This window comes from Periplaneta americana, chromosome 15 (genome assembly GCF_040183065.1).
Source record: "Periplaneta americana isolate PAMFEO1 chromosome 15, P.americana_PAMFEO1_priV1, whole genome shotgun sequence".
NCBI lineage: Eukaryota > Metazoa > Arthropoda > Insecta > Blattodea > Blattidae > Periplaneta > Periplaneta americana.
In genome coordinates this window covers 152,870,333-152,891,578 of record NC_091131.1, presented here as the reverse complement: position 1 = coordinate 152,891,578, position 21,246 = coordinate 152,870,333, and the positions used below count along the sequence as shown (strand labels likewise).

At 34.7% G+C, this 21,246-nt stretch overlaps 1 protein-coding gene across 2 annotated transcripts in view; it reads right to left on the bottom strand.

The window, feature by feature from the left end:
- LOC138715454 (sphingosine-1-phosphate phosphatase 1-like) overlaps positions 1 to 5,251 on the bottom strand; it is a 40,693-nt gene extending 35,442 nt beyond the window's left edge. Inside the window, exons 1-3 of one of the 2 annotated variants that reach the window (XM_069848374.1) lie at positions 4,253 to 5,251; positions 3,935 to 4,098; positions 1,208 to 1,297 (exon numbers count right to left, since the gene is read on the bottom strand). In XM_069848374.1, the coding sequence (XP_069704475.1) occupies positions 1,208 to 1,297; positions 3,935 to 4,098; positions 4,253 to 4,766 (768 nt within the window). In that variant the 5' untranslated portion in view covers positions 4,767 to 5,251. Of the gene's footprint in view, positions 1 to 1,207; positions 1,298 to 3,934; positions 4,113 to 4,252 lie in introns of both variants that reach the window. The other variant, XM_069848375.1, reaches the window with a different exon arrangement.
- Positions 5,252 to 21,246: the final 15,995 nt, after the last annotated feature.

The following is a 21,246-nucleotide window of genomic DNA, read 5'->3' as shown; positions in this document are numbered from 1 at the left end:
TATTGAGAATTCCAGGAGACCAATTCTGGGAATCTTATCATAATGTCGAAAGAAGGTTGAAAACACAGCACGGATTTATACAAAGAGTCATGGAATTGAGGGAAATATATCAGATTTGTAATACTCCAGAACCTCATCCGAAATTTTTAAATCCAATACTTTCTAACTCCATCTTATTCTCCGTAGATTTGGAAGATGATGTTTGTAAAAAAGAAACACCAATAGATATATTAAGATCCCTGGCTCTTGAAACAATTAACCTCAAGTATCCAGAAACTGAGTGGCTTCGTGTTTATACAGATGGATTCAAATCGGAGGATGATATTAATGTTGGTGCCGGTGTATACAGCGATATCTTTGCCTCCTATACAGCGGTAGGCACTCATAGGTCAGCTTATGATGGTGATATTGAAGCTATCAGGCTAGCCTTAGCTCAACTGATATGTCATCAAACTAAATTCAAGAATGTCGTCATCCTGTCAGACTCCAAAGGAGCCATAGAATCTGTAGGTTCCTCAGACCCTGAGTCTCCATCAATCCAAGACTGTCAAAATGCCTTACAACTATTACAAGCAAAACACAAAATCGTGGTACTACAGTGGGTCCCCGGGCACTGCAACTTATTTGGCAATGAGCAGGCCGATGCCTTGGCAAAAAAAAGTGCTAAAATTTTACAAACATCTCCTAAACCAACAACCCTTCCAGACAATAAAATTATACATCAAAGAAGTTGCCCACAACATCCACTCCCATGAGATTGCAGAAAGTATATTTGGCAAACACTGGAGAAGGGGCCTTCTATCAATACCTAACGGACCAAGAAGATTGGCAGTCGTGCGTTTCCGCCTTGCAACTGGTCATGATTGCTTGACGCAACATCTCCACCGTTTCGGTATTTATCAACATCCAACCTGTACCCTTTGTGACCTTCATGAAGCGATGAATAGGGATCATCTCCAATGCTGCCCAGCTCTAAAATCACTGACTGAATGTGCCAGATACTGGGAAGTGAGAAGCCTCATGCCTCTGTTTAGTTCTTTAAGGATTTTGTTTAGTTCCTTCATTAGATTTAATTTTAAGTTGTATTAAGTTAATTGTTTTAATCTCGAGGTTGTGTTTAGGTAAAAGATAAGTTATCTATGTATCTGTCATTCGAATAAATAAATAAATAAATAAATAGTCAACTGTTTTAATTAAATTTACTCACCAGAACAGAATGCATTCCGAGATAAAGACGACTCAAGCAAATTATTGAGCACCAACCAACTGCAAACAGGACTCCAAGGCTGACAGAATACTGGAAAACAGTATTTAGACATACGTAAATATATGTATAACTATCCACAAAGAATAGGCATGTTTCAGTGTCAAAAATAATCAAGCTAAGCACTCAATTTAGCAAAGGGATTTCATTTAGATGCGATAAAGGAGCATAGAGGCATGGCGTAGAGCTCCATGTTTTCGTGACCTGAGCACTAGAAAGAGATGGTGCAGTACAACCTACTACAGAGTAGTATATATATATATATATATATATATATATATATATATGTTGTTGTTTTCTAATGCCAGGTGTTTGACAATAAAGTCATTTGACCTCTTGCACTCCAATATTTTTCAAAGAGGTGTTCCGAATCCATTTCTTGGTTTGAGTTGCACAATGGACAGTTAGGGGACTGATATATTCCAATTCTATGCAGGTGTTTGGCAAAACAATCATGGCTTCTTGCCAATCTAAATCCAGCTACAGACGATTTTCGTGGTAAATCGGGAATTAACTGTGGATTTTGATGCAGAGAGTTCCATTTTTTCCCTTGGGAATGAGTTATCAAATTTTGTTTGTTGAAGTCTAAGTATGTAGATTTAATAAATCTTTTTACAGAGTAATAAGTAGATTTAGTAACAGGTCTGTAAGTAGCAGTGCTGCCCTTCTTTGCTAAAGCATCTGCATTCTCGTTTCACAGGATTCCACAATGGGATGGTATCCATTGGAATACAATTCTTTTATTGAGTGATATTAATTGAGAGAGCATTTTAGTTATTTCTGCTGTTTGAGATGAAGGTGTGTGTTCAGAGACTATTGATAGAATAGCTGCTTTGGAGTCTGACAATATAACTGCATTTTTAAATTTATTGATGTGGCATAGAAGATTCCTGAGACATTCACTTATTGCAATGATTTCACCATCAAAACTCGTTGTTCCATATCCAAGAGATCTATAAAGTGAGAAGAGACAGCACGTAACACCTGCACCGGCAAAGCAGCTATTCTATCAATAGTCTCTGAACACACACCTTCATCCGTCGGTGTATAAATGAAGCCAGTTTTGTCTCTAAAGACAATTGTTCCATTATTTCAGTGTTTACTTCTGATTTCAGTATTTCTTCTGTTAAATTTAGATTATACTCTATATTTAATAGAGTTAAAGGGTTTGGTTTAATTTGTAAGTTTTCTTTTAAATTCGGGATATTGATTTTCTGTTTTAATTCTTGAACAATGGATATGAAACTTTTTTGAGTTTTCAATCTACAGAGAGGACTGTATGAATGCCAATTGTTTCCTGGTAATCTGATAAGTTTTTCATATTGAATCAGTGCTTTTTCTTCTATTGTCATTTTGATGCTGTTAATATTAGTGAGGAATCTCATAGAATCTATTGGAGTTGTATGTGTGTATATATATATATATATATATATATATATATATATATATAAGCAAGTTATTAGTGGAATTAGCATGACTACTTATGAAAAAAGAAACAACATAATAAGAAAAAGTAGAATAAAATCGTTTTAGCCTCAAATTACCACAGTAGTGAACAAAGTTTGAATTGGACTGGAATGAAATGGAATATTGTTCTAGTTCATAAAAAAAGTGACTATTCCAGTTCTGTTTCAGTTCGTAAAAAATGGCAGCTTCCATTACAATTTATGAGAAGATGTAACTGAATTCTTGTTTATTAATAAACATACATTCTCCCCCCCCCACAACAACAATAATAATAATAATAATAATAATAATAATAATAATAATAATAATAATAATAATAATAATAATAATAATAATAATAAGAAGAAGATATTGTCACTTTGTAAGAAATGCAATTAAAAATAATTATCGAGACAGAAGTAAAACAATGAAGAGAAAATTAGGGGACACTCTAGTTTGGTGCTGCTTTGTTTTATTGGAAACCACTATAGGATATCTATGTTAAGACAGAGGCCTTAATGTCTAACATTAAAATTAAAATATTCTTAATTTGGGTGGGTCACTGACTGAGAAGAAACTGCCTACTGAAGGATGTACTTGGAAAGAATGGTGAATGGGAGAAGAGTTCGGGGCAAAAGAAGATATCAGATGATAGATGACGTTAAGATTTATGGATCATATGCGGAGATAAAGAGGAAGGCAGAAAATAGGAAGGATTGGCGAATGCTGAACTTGCAGTGAAAAACCTACCCTTGGACAGAAAACTATGAATGAATAAATGAGTACAGCAATTAGCAGAAAATTTACATTTCTGTTAAGTGCGTTCATGTCATGCTGAGGTAGCATATCTGTCACACCTGTTACATATGTATACTAAATTCAATGTATCTTTTGAAAAAGTTTAGAAAAAAAAAATCAAAATTAAATTAACAGAACAACAACAATTTTAGAATTCAGATATCCCACCTATTTCATATGGAATGATTTTTTACTAATTACATTTTTAGCTAATTGGAGGAAAACTCAATATCTGCTGTTCCTGTGTTATTTTACGAGGCGTCAAATGTGCAGTATCAGTGAATGACTATTGGGAAAATGGTAGCAGCAACAGATATTGAGTATTAACGAGTGCCTGTTCTGGAAACGTTCAACGTAGTACGTTACCATTTAATTCTGGAGCTGATCCCAAAAGCGAATAAGCATGCTAGATATGTTTAATCTTACCTGGTACCTATTCATTGTATACAGGATGACGGAGAGTGGAATTGAAACACCAACCATCGCATGTGTTGATGGCATTCCATATTCCAGAGCCCATTTCACTTGTAGGCGAACAACTGGAGGGCATGACGGACGAGGCCACCGCACGACATCTTTAATACCTTGACCTAAAATGACAAAACTATGTACGATTGGAATTATGTCACCTACATTACACGTAGGCCTGCGTGAGATATATAAAGCCCATTGACAGTTAATACATTAATGTCACATTATCTACCTATTATACCACCAAAGAAAATAGATATATAAATTAGTTACCTATATACATTATCACAGTCCATACAAGCACAACTCTTCTTCCAACTGCACCATCAATATTCCAGAACCAAAATGGTATAAAAGACGCATAGAAAATTTCATCCCCAAGTGCTGTACCAAGTACAAACAAATAGTACCACATCCAATTGGTGATGACATATCCCTTTGACTCTGGTTCAGATTCCGAGGAGAATGTTTCATCTTCATCAAGTTCACTCGATATATAACCATTACATTGATTTCTATTATTAATACTCTTCTTTGAATCACAGTTGATATTCAAATTGTGGGCATTACTTTCTTCTACCAACTTACTGTCTGAATGCTTTTTTAGTTTTATGATTCCTCTGTCGGATCTCTCTTTGTCCACAGAGTTTCTAACATTATTTCCAACGTTACAAGTTAAAGCCGTCGATTTCAACTTTGGAGGTTCCAATACTTCAATTCCATAATACCTTTGAATTCTTGCAACTAAATGAGGATCTTTGAGATAATCTATTATGTTTGACATCATTCTTAAATGTCAGAAATTAAATTATTTAATCTGACAATGATTATATATCTACCACCTAGTGTAAAATTTACGTGGTATGTCAATCAGAGGTGTAATTTTTAAAATAATTTGTCATTTTAGAATATACGTAATTAACATACTTCATTTGATGTATAGCTGGAACAAGTTAGTAGTCATAAACTGTCCAAATAAGAACAGTAGTCGCGTGTACGAATTCTCCGAATTTTACAGATGCTGTGGTTCTGTTTAACAAGGGATATTAAATTTCGCTATAATTAAAAAAAACAACAACAACTAAAGATCTCCCAAGCAAATACACTTCATTTTGTCTTCTGTTTGTAATACATTTATACATAGCTCCTCCTAATGCACCAGAATTCAGAAGCTGCCACAAGAGGACCAGAAGTCACGAGAGTAACGTCGTAGCGTTGCCAACACGAAAAATTAAAATATGCTAAAACAAATTGACAGATATGCACGAATAAGCGGCCGGAACTACTGTACAACAAAATTTGGTAACGTACGTGCAGGCTCACCAACGTTTGCGAAACAATGTATGAAAATTAGCGTTTTATAAAAAAAAAATACATAAAATGAGGAAAGATGTCAGTAATTATCCAATTTCCTTCATATCTGACATAAATTATGAACTGTAACACTAGAAATCAGATTTTAAAGGTCAAATAGAAGAGCGAATAAGTCTTCCTGTGTTCACATTGGCAACCCAACCCGTTAGTTCCAGCGTATTCCGATTCCGAATCTCACCGGACCGGTGGACATCAATTACGTCACGCTGCAACGAAATAGAAACATAACTGTTGCACAGCGCTCTTTGCGGTGCCACCGCGAAACACGGCAGATATAAACCCAACGAGTTAGTATCTAGCTCGTTGTATGAACCCCATACTTGTTTTTTTTTTTTTTTTTTAAGATGGGACATGACAGAACGTGACAGAAGCGTTGCGATCGGAAAAACAACTGAATGCCACATAGCGTCATAGACAAATAATAGCATAGCGTGGTAGGCCTGTTGCTATGGTAACAACATGGTGGAGGAATACTGGTGAGACGGTGCACAGGTATCGTCCCCTCTCACTTGCACAGATGACGTCACACTGAGATCAAGATCCAGCCTTGCCTTCAGTGATATAACGTAAAGCATTACATTGAGGCGGTTCTGATCATAATTATGTTACTCGAAGGCATCGTTGATGAAAATAAATATTTGTTACGGGACATTATAATTATCAACAATGACAATATGCTGACGATACAGCAATAATTCTGTGCACTGAAGGTGAAAAATGAATTAATGAACAACCGCAAAAAAAAACAGTGACACAGTTAAGAAATTATTGGTATATTACGAACAAGTATTGAACTCTCTTTTAATTTTGATAATTATTATATTACAGCTGTGAATAGTGCCACGTTTCTTGGAATTTTTGTCGACAACACTTTAAAATGGTAGGCCTATGTTCATATTTATCTTACCTTTTATGGGGAAATGCTATTAATATTAGTAGAGCCTTTATTGCTTAGAAACAAGTTATTGGAACGATTTTATTATTAAAAGTACTGAATCTTGTGAATCTTCTTTTTTTTTCTTTCAAGGAATACAAAATATTGGAATGTTGTATACTTATATCTATAGCCTATGCTGTTTAAGCGTAATGAAACTGAATACATAATAAAATATTAGATTGTCATGATTCTAATGGGACACGTAATGCAGAACTATAATAACAGAACGTCACAGATTAAAGGAATATAAAACGTTTTCTAATTATTGTTTACTAAGTTAATTTCTAGGGAGTCTGCCATGGCAATAACGGTGAACTGAACTGATTTCGTATCGGTATACTGAATTATGTTCAATTAATAATCGACAGTGACTTCAGTTTTGTGTTAATATAGAGCAGAGGTTCCGAAACTTTTTTGACTGACGACACACTTTTTATACTGAACGCCTACGATATCGCGACACACGTATTTGTTTTTATTAATAATAATATAATAATAACAACCAGTACTTTTCTTCTGGAGAAAAAGGTGATGGAACTCTGTGTAGAATATTTTATAGCGGACAGGGAAATGATTACTGTTCACTGCACATGAATTTTGGAATTTTGTCCTTTTTAACCTCCTTTACGTTCAATTAAGACTGTCAAGGTCTAAGCGAAATTCAAAGAAAAATTATATTGAAAACATAGTTATTCAAACATATTTCGGTTCCATGATGAAAAATGTAACAAACATGTGCCCGAACGCCGTTCCAGCGCGTTCCGCCAGAGAAAAGCACTGAAAACAACTTCTATATAGTGTCGAACATCCAGTGTTGTAGATAGGTAGATGTTAATACGCAATAAAAATAATAAAAAAAAACAAGCAGCAACTTGAGTGGCATTGGAAAAAAACAAAGATATGTGTCAAAAATTTCAACCTATCTATGCTGGATGTCCGATAAAAGACTTTTATGAGCGTTTTTTGAAAACTCACCTATTTAAATTAATGTGAAGTCTGCGCTTGGTAGGTTGCAAAGTGTTTATACGTGGTCTTATGGTTGACAGGACAACACGTAAATAATCATCACGTAAGTCTGTTCCTTTGTCTATATTTCACTATTTTCATGGTAGAAAATGTTGATTCACACAATTATGACGTTGAAAACGGCATTTCTATGTGTATTTTTAGTTTATTCAGCACCGTCGACTGATTTGATAAAACATTTCCGCATATAAGGAACTTGGGATTTTGTTTATATTCATCTCCACGGTACGTAAAACCATATTGCAAGTATTAATCACTCTATTTACGAAATGCAGTACGGTACGTTTTTATAAACCCTGGAGGGAAATTTCGCTCACATTATTTGAATTAGCACTGCTGTCATCTAACCCAGAACTTGATTAAGATTGTCTTTTTCGCATTAAAAATTTGCCCATGATAAAATCTAAATAAAACGCTTTTGATAAAATAGTCGCACTATCACCCGCTCACACGTACTGTATAGCTATACTAAAAGTGACCAATATATTCTGACGATTATAAACTCTTGTTTTTATTAGTGGGAAGAGTAAACGAATTACTAAGGCGTTCACTTCCATTCGAATTATCGCCAGAGAGAAAAATTAAACTAAGCATTGTTGCAGGTGTTCACGTTTCATTGGTAAAGTCTGTCTCAAATAAAATTTACCATATCAAAGACTTCGTTATAAATAAAAAAAAATGCGTGGTAAAGACACTTTCTGGATGGCTCCGAGGATGGTGCGTGAAGCACTGAAACAGCTGTAAGCCCGACAAATCTTATATAATTAACACTAGTAAGATCACTTGTTAATCAATTAATTATAGGCATAAAATTTATTTTTCAATTCCAAAATTTCGCGACACACTCTATGGCTTTTAAGAAACACGGAGGTTCATTGCCGCCTTAACATAAGCCCTATCCTGCGCAAGAACCCCTTATATAGAGAGTTCAATTACTTTTCAGTGTTTGCGTGTGTTTAATTTTCAATAAATGGTTCATTATGGCGTACGTTTGGATATAGTACGGACATCATCAGTGCACACGCAAATAATTATTTTTACTTGTTAGAAACATTAATAGCGTGTGGGAAAATATCAGAGGTAGTATCAAAATTGCAGCTGAGCAGAGCATAGGTTATTATGAAACTAAGAAAAAGAAACCGTGGTTTGATGAAGATTGTTGCATGGTAGTAGAAAGAAGGAAACAGGCAAAATTGAAATTCTTACAGGATCCAGTAGAGGAGAAGAGAGATAATTATTTCAATGAAAGACGGGAAGCAACTCGTACATTTAGGAATAAAAAGAGAGGTTACTTGAAGGAAAAACTGAATGAGGTAGAAACAAATAGTAAGAATAAAAACATTCGAGATTTATATAAGGGTATAAAGGAATTTAAGAACGGATATCAGCCAAGGGTAAACGTGATCAAGGATGAGAATGGTGACTTGCTTGCAGACTCTCCATCAATTCTAAACAGATGGATTTTTTTATTTTATTTTAGTAGGTTATTTTACGACGCTTTATCAACAGCTTAGGTTATTTAGCGTCTGAATGAGATGAAGGTGATAATGCCGGTGAAATGAGTCCGGGATCCAGCACCGAAAGTTATCCAGCATTTGCTCATATTGGGTTGAGGGAAAACCCCGGAAAAAACCTCAACCAAGTAACTTGCCCCGACCGGGAATCGAACTCGGGCCACCTGGTTTCGCAGCCAGACGCGCTGACAGTTACTCCACAGGTGTGGACTAAACAGATGGAAAAACTATTTTGCGCAACTACTAAATGTACATACGCCAAATAGAAATGATCGGGACGAAATTGAGATACAAACTGCTGAGCCATTTATACCCGAATCCACGCTTTCAGAAGTCGAAATTGCGATAGAAAATCTGAAAAAGTACAGTCTCCAGGTATCGATCAAATTCCAGCAGAATTAATACAAGAGGGTGGAAGTGCATTATGTAGCGAAATTTATAAACTTGTACTTGCTATTTGGGAAAAGGAAATTGTACCAGAACAATGGAAGGAGTCCATAATTGTACCTATTTTTAAGAAGGGGGACAAAACCAACTGTGATAATTTTCGAGGAATATCATTTTTGTTGACGTCGTACACAATTTTGTCCATTATTCTTTTGAGAAGATTAACTCCGTACGTAGATGAAATTATTGGGGATCATCAGTGCGGTTTTAGGCGTAATAGATCGACTATTCATCAGATTTTTTGTATTCGACAGATAATGGAGAAAAATGGGAGTATAAGGGTACAGTACATCAGTTATTCATAGATTTTAAAAAGGCATATGACTCGGTTAAGAGGGATGTATTATATGATATTCTTATTGAATTTGTTAAATGTTATGTTTTATTTAACGACGCTCGCAACTGCAGACGTTATATCAGCGTCGCCGGATGTGCCGGAATTTTGTCCCGCAGGAGTTCTTTTACATGCCAGTAAATCTACTGACATGAGCCTGTCGCATTTAAGCACACTCGCCAACCAGGTCGACTATTGAATTTGGTATTCCCAAGAAACTAGTTCGATTAATTAAAATGTGTCTCAGTGAAACATACAGCAGAGTCCATATAGGTCAGTTTCTATCTGATGCTTTTCCATTTCACTGCGGGCTAAAGCAGGGAGATGCACTATCACCTTTACTTTTTAACTTCGCTTTAGAATATGCCATTAGGAAAATTCAGGATTTGGCCAGGGTTTGGAATTGAACGGGTTACATCAGCTTCTTGTCTATGCGGATGAAGTGAATATGTTAGGAGAAAATACACAAATGATTAGGGAAAACACGGAAATTTTACTTGAAGCAAGTAAAGCGATCGGTTTGGAAGTACATCCCGAAAAGACAAAGTATAATATGATTATGTCTCGTGACCAGAATATTGTACGAAATGGAAATATAAAAATCGGAGATTTATCCTTCGAAGAGGTGCAAAAATTCAAATATCTTGGAGCAACAGTAACAAATATAAATGACACTCGGGAGGAAATTAAACGCAGAATAAATATGGGAAATGCGTGTTATTATTCGGTTGAGAAGCTTTTATCATTCAGTCTGCTGTCAAAAAATCTGAAAGTTAGAATTTATAAAACAGTTATATTACCGGTTCTTCTATATGGTTGTGAAACTTGGACTCTCACTCTGAGAGAGGAACATAGGTTAAGGGTGTTTGAGAATAAGGTGCTTAGGAAAATATTTGGGGCTAAGCGGGATGAAGGTACAGGAGAATGGAGAAAGTTACACAACGCAGAACTGCACGCATTGTATTGTTCACCTGACATAATTAGGAACATTAAATCCAGACGTTTGAGATGGGCAGGGCATGCAGCACGTATGGGCGAATCCAGAAATGCATATAGAGTGTTAGTTGGGAGACCGGAGGGAAAAAGACCTTTAGGGAGGCCGAGACGTAGATGGGAGGATAATATTAAAATGGATTTGAGGGAGGTGGGATATGATAGAGACTGGATTAATCTTTCACAGAATAGGGACCGATGGCGGGCTTATGTGAGGGCGGCAATGAACCTCCGGGTTCCTTAAAAGCCATTTGTAAGTAAGTAAGAAACATTACATTATTGATATAAATTTTTGCATGACAATAAAGTTTTGCTTACATGATTATTCGTATTATTGGCAGTAATATTTTGTATATTGACAGTGATTTTGGTTTCAGAATATGAATGAACACAAATGTTAAAATTTCGGACCGTATTGGTTGAATAGTGTGTCTCTAAATAAATGAAATGAAACCAATTTGCAAAAGATAGTTAGCCAATGAGACATATTATAATATAAATGAATAATAATAATAATAATAATAATAATAATAATAATAATAATAATAATAATAATAATACATTTGTATTAACAAAAGCCGCCTAAATAAGGGTTCAATAGATCGGCATACTAATCAATTCACAAAGAACAATCATTATAAACAATTATGTGAAATTTGAAAGAAAAAAAACATTAAGATAAATGATAAGAAAACATAGGAAATCATTCTTAATTGTTGCATTCGAAAAGTCATTTTCTCTGGTTATTGCATAACCAACATAAATTTTGAAAAACTTATGGACCCAGAAATAATAAATAAAAATAGAAACATAATAAGTGTCAATAAAAATAGTGATATTAACGTAAATAATAATAATAATAATAATAATAATAATAATAATAATAATAATACTTACGACTTTTAAGGAACTCGGAGGTTTATTGCCGCCCTCGTGTAAACCCGCCATTGGTCCCTATCTTAAGCAATATTAATCCAGTGTGTACTATCAATTTCATTTTAATATTATCCTCCTATCTAAGTCTCGGCCTCCCTAAAGGTCTTTTTACCTCCGGCCTCCCAACTAACACTCTGATGCATTTCTGGAATAATAATAATAATAATAATAATAATAATAATAATAATAATGGTAATGGTGGTAGTAATAATATTAATAATTGTAATGGTAATAATAACTTAATAATAATAATAATAATAATAATAATAATAATAATAATAATAATAATAATAATAATAATAATAATAATAATTTCCACATCAATAATATGTAATATATTTGTAAATGCGTACATTCAAATGTTTCTACTGTCATGAGAAAGACTTTAGCAAGTATTTTACTTTTATGAAGTTATTGTAATGTTAGAATAAACATTCTTGTTTTAAAAATCGTAATTTAGCGTCTTATAAATTAAACTTGTCCGCCCTTCGACAAGCAGTGATCCAAGAGCTCGCTAGTTTGTCCTTCGGAAATCCGCAGTATCTTATGTTGGTTCATTTCGTTTTCGAGTGGCTGTTGGTGCCATACATAACACAGCCCGGCATTCTATTGCATATTTCTTTCGCATAGATTAAAAAAATTCGCGCAATCTTTGTCGCCATGACTAATTTTAAAGCGACTGTTGTGCTTGATTCCCAGCTCTGACGTCACATGCGCAGACCCGACGCATTTGTGTCAACGATCCGCCCGTTGCTTACGAGATTACACAAGCTGGCGCATAGAGCTTGAAAAACGAGTCTGAAGTGGTTCCCTCGTAATGCCAATTCCGCCGCTCGGAGCGCTGTTCTGCCCTATATATTCATAGCAGAACACTTAAAAGACATTGACATTTGGGACATTTAAAGAACTCACCATTGCTTATTAAATGCTTCGTACAATATTTTATGGACAATAGACGTAATTTCCAAACTTCTACTCCTCAATTATATTACAATAAAAGGCTGTCATTCTTGATATTAAAACATATTACATATAAACTGAGGGACTGTCTGCTCTGTACTTCAGTTCATACACCAAACATTTCCGGAAATAAATTAACTTGACATCTTACATATACGCACTATAGCCTACCCTTTTCACCTAATATTATTAATATTGTTATTAAATAAGATATTGCAACTAATTAAGGTACTGCATTATCTTTAATTTCCTTGAATTCATAATTAAGCATTTGCAAGAAGGCGTAACTTTCCCCTCTCTTTAAAAAAAAATATGAACGTCACAATAATTGAGAAGTATAATTATTACGCAATTTTTTCTTGCAGTGGTGAAAACATTTCTATAGGCCTACTGATTAATCTATTGAGCATAGTAATAGTAAACGCTGTAGTATTCTTTTCTGAAGCCAAGATTTTCGCAAGAACTGAAGTGCGACACATGTAAAGATGAGGAAATGTCCCTCTTTCTTTTGGGAAAACTTATGAAGCACTACTGGACAATATTGCCAAAGATATTTCCAGTCAATACGAAGTGATTAGGAAACTTAATCAGAAGCCCCTAAATAGAAAAGTGCTGAAAGTGCAATAAACTGGGCCATTTCTTAATTACATATAGAACACTGGAACTGACTATCTACAAGGACCCCGTGTTATAAATATTATGATTATTTCAGATTGTGATACAGTTATAAGCGTACATTCCTAAAATTTAAAAGTAACAATGAGGATGCCCTATGTTATAGGAAAGTTTTAAACGTGTACATTTAACTTTTTTATGAATGATTTCCTGATCAAGATTTTCATTAACTATGTGCCAAACTTTTGAAGTGAAGAGTGCAGTAAGAAACTGTTGGACATCTGATCAGTATTTTAATCATGTGCTGGTTACAGTACATTAGATGTCTTCTTGAATATACCTGATGAGGTATGTATATGAAGTTTGTATCGTCAGTATTCAAGTAGCCTACTTATGTATGTAATTTTTATTATCTGTACAGAAAAAATTTAGCTTATGTGATAGTATGAAGTAATCTCTCACGAAATAACAAGGAAGAGAAAGGTGCTTAAATTTAAATATTGAAAACAGGATGATAAGAAGAAAATAATTTTTACTTCCTTTCAATTATTAATGAAACCTGGCCACTCACCATTCGCAGTTGATTTCTATGGTTACAGGTCTATTCTTCATATTCTGTAGCTTTCAAATAATTTCTAAAATAAATATTACGCCTACTTAGCTCTTGGAAAACGAAATTTTCACTTTCACTTTCAACGGAACACTCACTTATATTCAGTTCTTGTATCTTGCAGTAAATTATCCATTTGTGATCATCTTTCTAATATAACCTCCCATTGAAACGACCACTTAAAATCATGAGCTAGAATTTATTATTTTAAAAATATTTCCACGTACATACTGTTATAATTGTTATGAACCACAATACAAAAGACAACACTGTGAAATTGGATTAATTTACCAAGATCAACATCAATACCGGTAGTATAAAATCACATATAGGCCTAGGCTATATTATTTCATTACTTTATGGTCTTAATTAGAAGAATTAATTTTGAAGAATTTACAAATATGCTGAAATAATTTATGACACCACTTATAGAAATGTAAAAATATGTATGTACATTTTGAAACAATGGGTATAGCACCACTTGAAAATGTTGAGCACTTTAACAGTAACTTGTAAATTGTTCCATCAGGTTGTCTATAGTGTTCATTTAATGTAGCACTTTTAGAATGAACGTGGTTCAAATACATAAGAAGAAATGGCGATGGAATGAGTCGAAGACATACACTTTTCTTTAATTTTTAGCAAATGATGAAGTTGAATATATACTGTTACTTCATATCCTAACATAAATAGAGTTGCCACCATAGATGTAACACCTCCGTAACACCTGAAATGAATATAAAATAAATTAATGTATTGGTAATGATACAAGAATAAAAAGAAATTAGGCTAGACATAACCTCACAAAATTACAAACACATGGTAAAAAAAAAAAAAAAAAAAACTTTACGTATCCGTATATAATAAAACTAGATATTCTAGATATAATTTGATTCACACGATAACCACCTCAGCCTATTTCGCAGCAGCCATTAGTTACCAGTTTGAGGTGCATTACCTAATCTCATACTAACCTTGTTAAGTTCTCTTACCTAATTCACTGATAATTACGTAACAATACACAGGTCTAAAATACAGACAAATACACATTAATTACCTAATAAGTACAGCATGAAGATAATTCATTACTTTTGTCGGTATTTTCTAAAAGAGAAAGGGAAAACAGTAACAACATTATCTTCAATGTTTACATCACGTCGTTCACATTTTCATTAGGCCTATATCAGTAATGCTTGGTAAGTGAAACAATGCATGAAATTGTTTTACATTTCGGGTCACATCATTCGAGAGTCGGAAAATGCAATTCGCCACTTTTAACATAGCATTGCTTGTTATATGAGAGAACTTTGACATTTACCTTAACCTATAAATATACGACCTGTTGGTACAGAGTTCTTCACATAGCAAAACACAGAAAATTTTCGAATATAACTTAGCTGAACAAACTTCAAATAACACTGTAATATGCTTGGCATATTTGTAATATTCGTACTCAATGAGTAATGCACAATTAATCGAACTATTTTCACGATGCACAATGCTTTGTAATGGTACTATTCATAATTTCATAGGGCAGAGAGGCGAACCTAGCGGCAGAAATTGTCATGACTCACAGAGACCTACTCTCGATCGTGCTATGCGCCAGCTTGTGTAATCACGTAAGCAACGGATCCGCCACACCACACCAGTATTCTTCCACCATGTGGTAACAACAGTTGAGTTGCCAAACGTACCGTTCCCACATGGCGAGTGCTTAATAGCTCTCATGGCAACATTTATTATGTGCATTCTCTGTCGATTTTTGTATTGTTTTCTTACCTTCGCGTCAATTGTCAGTGAATGTATTAACGTCAGCCATCTTACCAGCAATTGCTAGCTTCACGAGCCATTCAATGTACGTGAAAACCGGGGCAAATTGAACATTGCGCGTGCCGCCATGTTGTCGTAGAACAGACGCATAATAGCAGTACGTAAATCACGCAATTTAACGCTGCGATGATCTAAAACTGACAGATTTTTGGCCATTTTCGACGTTTAATTTAAAAGTAGGACGAAACAAACATATTCAAAGTTTCATTAATATGCGTCAGGGCATTAAAGAAAAGAAAATACGTACGGAGCAACTTATAGAAAACATGCTCATACAGCCATAAATATGCCTACACAATACACATTAAGGTCTATTCACACATCTCCGGACGTGACGGTGCTTTCAGTGTCCGTATCTCTCCTTTCCGACATGATTTTTTCACGTCTGTTCTCACATTTCCGTTCCGTGCAGTTGTAACTCGGCAGGATTTTTCAAAGGGTCCCCAGTTGGTCTCTTTTGTTGCTAGAAGAACTACGGTCCACTCCGGTCATTAAGGGACGCGTGCGCGCAGTTGTCACATTTTACATTGACTTCGCCCCACGTGGCGTGGGTATGAACAATCGTATATTTATTTCTAAGGCCCGCTCCCATTTAGCGGAATCGAATCGAACAGAATTTCTCTTCACAATGTATTTAAATGGAAGATAGAAAGAGGCGAGTCGAATCGATCAGAACAGAACTCATGAGCTAGAATATTTATTCCACTGCCGGAATAGAATTTCTTGTTTCGGGTATGATCGTATGCTCTCGTGAAGCCTTCGTGAAAAAACAAATAAGCCACATCCATTATTGGCGGCTTAATTTGTTTACTATTGAAAGTTATTGCTGAAATAGAACATATATAAATATCACAATGTAATAGGAACGAAGAAATATTAATAAATCTTGTGTAGAATTATTCTCTTTTGTATGACAAAACACAAAACATAAAAGTACTGTTCGGTTCGATTCCACTAGTTGTGAGCGGCAGCAGACTTTTCGTTTCGATTCGGCAGCTAAGTGGGAGCGGGCCTTTATACAACAAATTGTACTTTCATTCAATCAATCACGAATTAATGAATGGTTAATTTTGAGTTACTGTGTGTATAAAGATCCGTTATAGAACCATTTTACGGTCAATTTCTTCAAACTAATATAGTTTCATACTTATATCAATAATAATAATAATAATAATAATAATAATAATAATAATAATAATAATAATAAAAGTAACACCGAAAGAATATTGTCAGTTTGTGTTTCGTGTCTAAATCCGCAGCGAAATCTGAAATGGTATATAATAAAATATGACAACATTTTGCTTCTCTTACTTCTTTCTATTCGTCGTCACTCTCTCCTAAATGAACCACAAATCTCTCTTGGTTACTGTCCCTGTCATACTTCATATAATTCTGTTCAGTTTTAATTGCATGTTGAACACAGGAGGACCAATTATGAGGACCGATTGTTGCAGATCCATCACGCAGAAGTTAACACACTAGACTCAACTCGGAGTAATATTGTTTTACCCAACATAAGACTTTAGTTGATGCCAGATTATTTCCAAAGGTCGACCTGGTATAGCGCTGGCCTTCTATGCCCGAGGTTGCGGTTTCGATCCTGGGCGTTTGTGTGCTTAAATGCGACAGGCTCATGTCAGTAGATTTACTAGCATGTAAAAGAACTCCTGCGGGATAAAATTCCGGCACACTGGCGACGCTGATATAACTTCAGCAGTTGCGAGCGTCGTTAAATAAAACATAACATTTAACATTTCCAAAGGATTTAGAACACAGTGGTATGGAGGAAGTCGTAAAACTACGTGTCCATACGAGGCTGCGAGCAACTCCAATGCATGTTTCTTACTAATATTGGCTGATTTGATTTCCTGCAACATAACTCCCTTGATGGATAGGTATGGGGTTGGGCATGGTAATGTTATTGTGCCTTATAAAGTTAATTATATCTTTAACATTGCTGTTCATCTATCATTGCTATCTTGTAAAAAAAAAAAAAAAAAAAAAAAAACTAAGGAATTTACAAGACTTTCAAACAGCAAACAAAAACACTTGTGAATTGTTTGACCATGTTAAGAAAGACTGCAATTAGTGTTAGCATTCAGGGGAGAATTGGCAACATTTATGTTTGCCTCAGAAAGCGGAAACAGAGATTACCCCATCCCCGAGTGGACAGAAAAGGTTGGGAGGGGGGACCATAGACAAATAAATAAAGGGGGGACCGTCTTACTACAGTCTAATATATACAGTCGCGCAACTTCAACACTTTTTTTTGCCAATATTCACGACACTAGCGCTCAAGCGGCAGGCAAGGCACTGGTCATAGATTTGATACAGCCAGCACATGCTTTAAAGGTATGCGAGATGTTATAATAACGTTTTAATCATGCGTCGGAATAAAGGCAATGTGTGCAATGACGAAAATTGCAGTAAGAACAAGTTTAAATCTCCCGATTTGTCGTTCTTCAGATTCCCTAAAGACCAAGAGAAAATCATAACTCAGTCATAACCTATTATCCACGCTATAGGTAGGCCAAGAGGACTAATAATATATATATATATATATATATATATATATATATATATATATATATATATATATATATATATAGGCCTCTTGAGGTAGCCTACGTATTGTGTTCTATAAAACATTTATTAGTTATCAGTTACCTATTTGTATGTCAGGAAGGAGAGTTTAAATAAAAACAAAGTAAATACCTGTTACAGTAGATTATTGTTTTGCAGAGATCATGTGTAAATGTGTAACCATTCCGATTTTGGATAATGTATCTACAGTTTTTAATGCAAGTAATTCCACAATTTTTGTATGCGTGTTTTTTTCTTTATATTTTTCAAAAGTTGAGTGTTATATTGCATTCAAGTAGGAATTATGGTGTTAATTTTTCAAGAATTCATGGCGTATTATAATCCTTTTGCAAAATATTCTCTTCTTGAGTAAATCCAGACTATGTCGATAAATTTCTGATGTGTTGGTGTAGATTCATGTGGCAGACGTATTAGGTTCTCAAGAAATAAAAGAGCCTTTTTAAATTTAATATAAAAAGCAATCTCTTCTGTAATAATTTGCATGACTGTTATTGGTGTTGATTTTACATTACCAGTGATTATTTGAGCCGTTCAGAGCAGAAGTGGTATAAGTCAAAATTAGGTAATGAGGTTTAAAGTAAAAATTCTGTAAAATACAGTGCAAAGTAGCAATTAATATATCCTTCGTGCTATTCACTGACTACTAATAGTTTAAATAAATTCAATATTAACTGCTACTTTGCGCTGTATTTTACAGAATGTTTACTTTAACCCTCATTACCCATTTTTGACTTACACCACTTCTGCACTGAAAATAAAATTAGGCCTATATTTTCTGAGTCAATTGAAGTTAATTGTGTATTCATTTGTTCTCACCTACGTCATAATAACAGTAAGTGCATGTAAATTACGTATTATATAGGCACAGTAGGTTAAAATTAAGCTTATGTGTGAAAACTGGAAATGTAATGTAAAATGCGGTAAACTTTCCATAAAAATGTAAACCATAATATCAGCACTATTAGCGACTCAAAATAATAAAAAAAAAAGAAAAAATAATGAACTTCATAAATCATTGTCTGTCAAATTAAGGTTTAAATCTTCCCCTTTTTTATTTTTAAGTTTACCTCAGCGGCCGAGTTTACCCCAATTTGCAGTATGGGAAATAGTTAATTTCTCAGGAAATAGGGAGAGGAGTTCACCACGCGATGTACCCTACGAGATATGCCCTACAAATTTGACTCTTCTCACAGGAAATACAGAGTTCCAATGGTTCATAAATATATTTAGGAATGAATTGAATTAACCGTCCACGTACAAACAATTATATTATTTCAAACCATGATACGTGTTCAGGACCATGATTCAGTTGTAAGGAGCAGAAAGAATTACGTTTATTCCCAGGTTCTGAAACTTGTAGATTAACTGCGTGTGAAATTCTTCTAGGATTCTAAAGTAAAATTAATAAGAACCATATACACTTACTGTATAGCATAAACATATAAAGTAAATTACGCAAAACCCGTTTTCTGATGTGTTATCATATGTCGTGTGCATACTTTTAACTTGCCTGCCGCTAGAGGGCTACTGTCGCGCCAGCTGTCAAATGTTGGCATATTTTATACGTATGAGTTGCGCGACTGTATATATTAGACTGTCTTACTTCAAAAGGCATCCGCTCAGCGTGCGGTACCCTCTGTCTTTCACGTCCGTGAAAACAAAAAATATCGGTGGCGAGCGAAAACGTTTTGCCGGCACGGATCACGGAGAAGCACTGAACGTGTCGGCGAATGCCGTTGCCGGAGATGTAGGAACGCACCGCTTTGTCTGCAAGGCGACGATATTTTATTTTCTCGGAAGATGCCGCCACGTCACGTCCCGGAGATGTGTGAGTAGACCTTTATAGAATGTATCATTTTACGATAATCAGCATATTGTTAGGTTTCAGAGAATCTAAAATTATATTAACATATATTACTCTTAGATTACAAGACATAAATATATGCAAATTGATTATATTAGTTCTTATTATAATAAAATTCTTAAGTGAAATAAAATATGTGGTAATCAGTATAGACTTGTTGTTCAGTTTTAGAGAATCGAAAATTATATTACCGGTACTTCTAGACCACAGGACATAAGTAATCTGGCAAAATATAATGCGCAAAGGTAGCCAAATTACATTGAATTCATTCTTCAATTAATAAAGGGAATGCTATCAATTATAAAAAGTACCGGTACCTAATACATTGCAAACAATAGGTAACGTGAAGACCTAAAAACTAAACATAATCACTTTATGCAAAATAAAAAAGACATACTTTTTATGTGTGGATTTCTTTACATATTGTATTGTTATTTTAAATAAATAAAATAGATATTATCATTGCTTGCGGAGTGATGGTACATAATTTTTATGCACATATGTAATATCAATAAGATGCCATTCCTTGCTTTTTTAATAAGATATATCCGGTAAAATGTAAAAGAGCTATTTATAGGCGAACCCTGAATCATAAGTTCACAAAGAAGGCTTAGCTGTTATAGCTACGGTATTTATTTATTTCAGGGACGGCCCGTCCTTATGTGCTACAGTGCTACAGCACAATTATAATTTTTGCTCAAATAATGTATTTGCAATACCACCATAGTATCTGATCTGCCATTTGACAATTTTCCGTGGTTATGTTTATGACAAGTTATAGAGTATTTAGTCTTCGCTCTTAGCTCTTTGGTGCCTCAGGGGGTACAATGTGCTACTCAAAACTCTAAAATGAGAATGTAGACAATTATTGCGCATGTACGAAGCTGAAATCACTGCCCTGATTGGCTTCTTTTACGCGGGGAAGTGCTATAGTCAGCTTCAGCACAACAGCTTGGAGATTGCAAAAGTAAAGCGTAACGAGAGAACGCTTGTTTGTGGAAGAACTCGGAAGTATTTACAATGTAGGCCTATTTGGTAATTCAAGTGTCCGACTGCTGCTGCCGTCTACCTAGTTTTTGAGGTTCCTCCTGAATCAGCCAGCAAGCGACGGAGAATGGAATCCCAGAAAACTGAAGCCAAGGAAGTATGTGACCGTATAATTCAGAAAACTACTCGCCGTTTCCAGTCTTTAAGCTATCTAGATGCAACAAAATTGTTAAACA